The sequence below is a fragment of the Myotis lucifugus genome, unplaced genomic scaffold, assembly GCF_000147115.1.
Source record: "Myotis lucifugus unplaced genomic scaffold, Myoluc2.0 scaffold_408, whole genome shotgun sequence".
NCBI lineage: Eukaryota > Metazoa > Chordata > Mammalia > Chiroptera > Vespertilionidae > Myotis > Myotis lucifugus.
Window position 1 is genome coordinate 14,427 of NW_005871456.1, and position 7,070 is coordinate 21,496.

The 7,070-nt window shown below is 53.3% G+C and overlaps 1 protein-coding gene across 1 annotated transcript in view; it reads left to right on the plus strand.

Annotated features, from left to right (window-relative positions):
* The window catches only part of LOC102421720 (contactin-6), a gene marked incomplete at its 5' end in the record, with an annotated part of 28,269 nt that overhangs the window by 13,650 nt on the left and 7,549 nt on the right, over positions 1 to 7,070 (plus strand). The window contains 6 exons of the mRNA XM_023743697.1: positions 8 to 128; positions 1,472 to 1,589; positions 2,663 to 2,821; positions 2,918 to 3,067; positions 4,730 to 4,800; positions 6,026 to 6,260. Coding sequence (XP_023599465.1) covers positions 8 to 128; positions 1,472 to 1,589; positions 2,663 to 2,821; positions 2,918 to 3,067; positions 4,730 to 4,800; positions 6,026 to 6,260 — 854 coding nt within the window. The remainder of the gene's footprint in view (positions 1 to 7; positions 129 to 1,471; positions 1,590 to 2,662; positions 2,822 to 2,917; positions 3,068 to 4,729; positions 4,801 to 6,025; positions 6,261 to 7,070) is intronic.

Consider the following 7,070-nt stretch of genomic DNA (forward strand, 5'->3'; position numbering starts at 1 on the left):
GCGAGAGCGTGGTCCTGCCCTGCCAGGTGCGGCACGACCCCCTGCTGGACGTCGCGTTCACCTGGTACTTCAACGGGGCGCTCGCCGACTTCCAGAAGGACGGCTCTCACCTGGAGAAGGTGGGCGGGGTGAGTGGCCCTTCCTTCCTGCTCTGTGTAGACTCAAAAAGCAGCGTGAGTGTGATGCTCAGGAAATGCCTCAGAAGTCTGGTTTCCTCGTTAGTGGTTCTCACCGAGTCAGGCTGTTGAGAGCTTCACCCGTGGTTACTCGGCTGCCCTGCTTGGTGTAGGTTCTGCGTGAGGCATGAAGCCATCTCCCTACAAGAGACAGGTAGCGGAAACATGGAGTTTCATAAAGGAATCCCTTTGCTTGGGAATTCAGGTCTTTGTCTAGAGCAGTGGGTTCTCAACCTTCTGGCCCTTTAAATACAGTTCCTCATGTTGTGACCCAACCATAAAATTATTTTCGTTGCTACTTCATAACTGTAATGTTGCTACTGTTATGGATCGTCATGTAAATATCTGATATGCAGGATGGTCTTAGGCGACCCCTGTGAAAGGGTCGTTCGACCGCCAAAGGGGTCGCGACCCACAGGTTGAGAACCACTGGTCTAAAGGCTGGTTCGTGGCCTTGAATTGGTGTATGGACCTGTGCCTTGGTCACAGTATTCTGCCGTCAGCATAAATCAGTAAGCCCTCCACCGCGACATGACCCTTAAGCACAGGCAATTCGGGAAATTGGTTTCCTGCTGCGTGAGGAGTCAGGTAACAGCTCTTCCCTGGGATTGTGTGCCGGCGGCAGCATTGGCGTGAACATGGGGGGAGGTCGGTCTGCTTGTCTTTCACCCCGAGTGTTTCCAAAGTGGTCTTTTAGGAGGGAGAGGGGCAGTTTAAAAAATGAAAACCCAAAATCACAGCTTTCAACCCATCCAGCCCCTTGCCATCCGGATTAGGCTGCATATATTCATTGATTACAAAAAGCCAACACACCTTTTGGGGAAAATTACATAAGCTCAAAAAGCTCCAGCCAGCCTGGCTGCCCAAATCTGCCCCTACCCCCGCCCCCCGGAGACCCACGCACCCCCTCCTCTTCCCAGGAGATTTGCACACAGGTGGTGACCGGAGAAAAGCAGGAGCGGGTGCTGAGCTGGCTATAAAGAGAAGTGTCACCTGGTGGGAGGAAATAGACTCTGAGACCATAGCCTCTGCCCTCATTTATTTTTGAAACATAAATGCCCAGAGGAAAGCTGGTCTTCAGCCATGGAAATCTGTCTGCAGGCCTGGCGGTTTCCCCTCTGTCTCCTGTGTGGTTTTCACCCTCTTGTTCCTATTTCCATACATTCTGGGGTTTCGGTCTTCATCTCCCCCACGTGTTCTTCTCTCTGGATACAGGTCTCCTCCTTGGCCACAACCTTCACGAGGGTTTGTGTTTGCAGAATAAAAGTGTGCTCCTTGCGTGTTTATTCCCACAGAGCTCATCGGGCGATCTAATGATCAGGAACATCCAGCTGAAGCACGGGGGGAAGTACGTCTGCGTGGTGCAGAGTGCGGTGGACAGTGTCTCCTCGGCCGCTGACCTTGTAGTGAGAGGTAAACGCCGATGCCACCGTGTTTCTTATTGAACATCTTCCCTGGGCCTGTCTCCCTGCAGCAAAACCAGGATGAGGGGGCAGAGGAGCCTGCGATTTTAATGTTGATTTGTCCCCTGGTCCCTGAGAATGTGACAGTAAGGATGGGTGCAAATTCAAAGAAGTAAAAATTTCAACTCCACCCTCCGTATAGCTTTAGCACAGCAACTGCTCAGCTGATGTGCTGTGAGCATGTAGTGAAGTCAGTGATCGAGTTTAATATGAAAGGGAATCGTCGTGTGTGCATGTACGCGCGTGTGTGTGCACACGTGCGTGTGTGGTGCGTGTAGACGTGTATATGTGTTTTGTGTGTGTATGTGTGTACTTGTGTGTGCATGTGTATGGAAACTCCAGAAGAATCAGTGTCATCCTGAATGCCTTCGGCAGTGGTCGGCAAACTCACTAGTCAACAGAGCCAAATATCAACAGTACAACGATTGAAATTTCTTTTGAGAGCCAAATTTTTTAAACTTAAACTATATAGGTAGGTACATTGTTATTAACTTAATTAGGGTACTCCTAAGGCTTAGGAAGAGCCACACTCAAGAGGCCAAAGAGCCGCATGTGGCTCGAGAGCCGCCGTTTGCCGACCACGGGCCTAGGGGACCTGAGCTGCTCTCCAAGGTGCTGATTTGCTGCTGGGCCGAAATGACCCGCATGTCTCCCAGAGCACAGCAGCCCAGATGACCTTCTGGGACGACTGAGATGTGCCCAGTTGTGGCAGGAGTGGGAACCCCGCCCAAAGCAAAAACATTGAGTTTGAAAAAGTGCAGAAATCCTTCTGAGCAGGGGCCTCAAAAGCAGGCATCATGTGCCGCTGTGAGGCATCCCGATTGCGGAATGACTGCCTCACAGTCAGATTTAAGGCCTAACAACAGAAGTGGGGGGGGGGGGTTATTACAGGTAAATGGCCTTTTCTGTAAGTACCTTTGAAATCAGGATTCTGACGGTATTAAAGTGGTCATGTGGCATGCTCTTCCCTTGGGAAAAAGAGGGTGACACGTGTGGCCTAGCTCCTCCTGCTTGCCTTCCCAGGTTCCCCCGGGCCACCAGGAAACGTGCAGGTGGAAGAGATTACAGATACAACAGCCCAGGTGTCCTGGACAGAAGGCCCCGACAACCACAGCCCCATCACCTCCTATTCCGTCCAGGCGAGGACCCCTTTCTCCGTGGGCTGGCAGGCCGCCAGGACAGGTAAGGGGTCGGGCCGATGCCATGGGTACCTGTCCGTGGATTGCCAGTCGGCACCGAGCCACGCAGACTCTGACCTCTCTGACTTGCTCTTTGTAGTGCCTGAGGTCATTGATGGGAATACACACACTGCCACTGTAGTCGAGTTAAACCCGTGGGTGGAGTACGAATTTCGGGTTGTAGCCAGCAACAGAATCGGAGGTGGAGAACCCAGTTTGCCCTCAGAAAAAGTAAGAACTGAAGAGGCAGGTTAGTGTTCCGTTTCCTGAGTAATGAGCGGGTTGGCAGGTTTCCCCGGGTGCGAGCTTGCATTCCCCTCGGCCTTGGTCTCCCGGCCAGCGGGGGACCGGCCTCAGTGACCCATCGGTGCAATGAGCCCCCGTCTTTAATGGCAGGACTGGCCGTACGGCACTTGTCAGAAAGACTCCCTTGAACGTGCCTCAGATGTACTCTGGCATGTCCAGCGTCCAGGGCATTGTCGGCGTCCACTAATGCATGTTGAGTGGATCTGGTGTTGTCACTTAAGGTGATAATTACTCGCTGACCTCGTCACCCTGTTAGCAGGGAAGTGCTGTTTTCATTTGTAAGGAGCCCCGACAGACTGTGGGATAATGATGACTCGGAGCCGGCGGCCAGGAAACCTCGCTCCGCCGCCGGCCCCCGAATGAGTTCAAACAGTGCCTGAGGAGGGACATCCAGCCCCTGAGGCTTCAGCCAGGAGAGAACCATTGCTAGAACGCCCCACCTCAGGAAACGATTCACGTGAACCATACGACTATTTGACAGTTCTGAAAATATCCTGACGTCACAGCTAAAAATAAAAAAGCGTGCATCCTGTCCCATGATCGAGGCATCTGAGGGGACGCAAGGGCTCCCTGTCGGATTCTGTAATATGAAGCGATACTCCGTAAAACGTTGTTTTAAACACAGCCCGTGTGTCCATGTCGGCTCTAAGCCAGGATCCGAGTGATGGCACCCGTTTCCATAACTTGAACGATGCTGCCTCACTCGGGGCAACGCAGATAGCACAGGTGCCAGACCTGGATGCTGTGGGCCATGGGGACCACGTCTGCCTGGTGCTCCTTCATTTTCTCACCTGGCATGTTAAGGAGCGTCCCCTGTGGCCGAGCACCTCCTGGGTGCGGTGGGTGCCGCTGTGAACGAGACCAGCTGCAGGGACCCTGTATTCTAGCCGCGTCCTGGCGCTTTCTCAGCACCGGCTGGCGTAGGAGAGAAAGCTGGTGCCTGTGAGAGGGTCAGTAGCTCATCAAAGGACCTCAAGGCTCCCAGGCGGGGCATCTTTATGTAAAGCCGCTGTTCTATGATCGTCCTGTTATCATTCCTGGTGAAGCACTGGCCTTGTTTGGCAGACCTTCAGACTGAGTCCACTTGTTTTCTTACAGGTTGAAACCTTGATCATTTCATACAAATGTAAATTATGTACCGATTCCCCCCAAAGATATAGGCAGCTTACCCTTGAACAGGGTGGGGGTTAGGGGCACTGATGCTCATACATTTGACAGTCAGACTCTCAGAAACTGAAGTTGCAGCTCAGTGTCCCCTGGGGTTGGTGCCAGGACCCCTGTGAATAAGTACAAGGTGCTCAGCCCCCTGTCCAGCATGTTGAGGGTCAGTGCGTGTGGCCGGCTCTGCCTCTGTGCATTGCGGACTCCAGACCGCAGATCCAAACCCAGGCAGGTGTTCGCTGAGAAAAACACATGCATAAGTGCTGCTCAAGGGCCCACTGCGTACATACACGGAGAGATATGTTGCATATATGCAGACACGTGTGCACAATGTGCCTGTGATCAGATTATGTCAATTATGGAAAACGAGCAAGATCGCGTCTTCTTTCAGGCACACGTTGCCAAAGGCAGGTAGGGTTTCACCTGTGTCTCTCTAACCTCACAGTCCCTGAAGTGCCTCCTTCTGAGGTCAGTGGGGGAGGCGGAAGCCGGTCCGAACTGGTGATAACTTGGGAGGTGAGTGTCTGGGTCGAATCTCCCTTCAGGGCCCTGCTGATCCCATAATCCTCGAGGCCTCAAGTGGGGGGCTCCTGGGGGGCTGGTGCTGGGATCCTGCTGTTCTCACAGTCCTCGGGGCCTGGAGGGGTGCTAGGGGGGTTGTTGGGGTCCTGCTGGCAGCCAGTGCTTTTTAAAAAGATACATTTTTATCAATTTCAGAGAGGAAGGGAGAGGGAGAGAAAGATGGAAATATTGATGAGAGAAAACATCATCTATTGACTGCCTCCTGCACACCCCCTGCTGGGGATGGAGCCCGCAACCCGGGTATGTGCCCTGACAGGAAATCGAACGGTGACCTCCTGGTTCATAGGTCATTGCTCAACCACTGAGCCACGCCAGCCAGGAGGCTAATGCTTTTAGAGCTCAGGCCGGCTAATCACTGGGCCTAGCATTTTTCATATTTTTAAAAATTGCATCGTTGTGACATTTTATAGACAGAACACTAAGGCGTAGAGTCATTAAATAATTTGCCCGAGGTCATCGGGCTGGGAAACCCAGGGGGAGAGTCCGGTCCTGGCTGCTGACCCCCAGCTGCCCGTGCGGCGTCCGGAGCAGCTGTGCCCTCACTGGTGAGGGACCCCCCTGGGACGCGCCCCTGACGCCGCAGGTGCTGGCTGCCTGGCCCTCCTCTCAGCTGCTGCTGGATGTCACAGTTAGGAACAGTTTCAATGAGCACATTTAAAGCAGAAGCACTAGCATTGTCTCTACGATTTAAAGACATTGAAAAACGTTAAAAGTCGAGATCGTGATGGGATGGGAGTAGGAGTTTTTGATGTGACCCAAATGCAGCTTTGAGTGGGTACGTGTTTTTATTTCCCGTTCTTCTAGTTTTACTGTTTTGTACTTAATTGTCATATCCATGTGTGGTTTCTGTTCCTAAAGTCAACATGAGGGATAAGGTGATACTTATTTGGCATAGGAGATGTGTTTATTCCACTCACTATTATTGTTATTACCATCATCATTCTTATTATCATCATCATTCAGAACTCAGGCAGGAAACATCATGCTCAAACACATGAACAGCTTTGGAAAATTTCAGAATGAAAGTGCCCACGTGGGTAGCTTAGCACCCACGCAATACTGTGTGGATTCCTCCCTGGTGCGCCCCCTGCAGGCCGGGCTGGCAGCAGCACGCACCCAGCCTTGGTCCCCTTGGTGACCGGAGTTCTCTCTGTCACAGCCGGTCCCTGAGGAGCTGCAGAATGGCGAGGGCTTTGGGTACGTCGTCGCCTTCCGCCCCCTGGGAGTCACCACCTGGATCCAGACCGTGGTCACGTCCCCCGACGCCCCACGATACGTGTTCAGGAACGAGAGCATCGTGCCCTTCGCGCCGTACCAAGTGAAAGTGGGCGTTTACAACAACAAGGGCGAAGGGCCGTTCAGCCCCGTGGCCACCGTGTTCTCGGCAGAGGAAGGTACACACACGGCGATTGTGCTTCATAGGTCAGGAGCCGCGGAGCGCTGCTGTCTCCTGAGTTCGCAGGTGTCCAGTGCTCCCCTCGGCCGGCGTTGCCTCGGTGCAGTGCTCCAGGGAGGAGAGACCTGCGGGTGCGGTTATGATTTCTCATTTACACACGAGGAAAGGGAAGCTTGATGGGAGAAATGAGGAAATGGGCCCAAACCCACGCAGATGCCCTGAGCCAGGATTTTGACCCGGGGCCTCTGCTCTGCACTGTTCTGAGCTCAGGAAACAGATTTCACAGGGTCTCCTCTGAGGCCAGTTCCCCCAGAGGCCCGAGCTGCCCTGCCTGAAAGCATAAAGTCACCCAGGTTTTCTTCCTACCCCACCCCTCTTATCCTCTCCTTTTCTGCTGAGTAGAAAGCAAACATGTATCACAAACATCTTTGCAAAAGAAAGAGCTGTTACATATTCACAGCCAGACCCCATTTGCAAGCCCTGCTGGGGTTTTCAGGACAAGACCTGGTCTGGGGTCCCCGGGAGGGATGGCAGTCAACCGGGGAGCTCTTGGCCTGGAGGTCCCCGGTGGGGGGGGGGGGGGGAGGGCAGACACGCCTTACCCCTCCTGCCTCCCACACTCTCCTTCTCCTGTTCTCATTCTCCTCCACTGAGGACTTGGGTGAAGGCCTCTCTGTTCCTGATGTCAGGAAAGGCTGGTATCTGTCTATGAAAAAGGCGAGGGACTTACTGGAAACATACTGGGATCTCTCACTGAGTCCTAGGAGGAGGTAAACAGAAAGCCTCATGGGCAGGGGGGCTGGCTTCA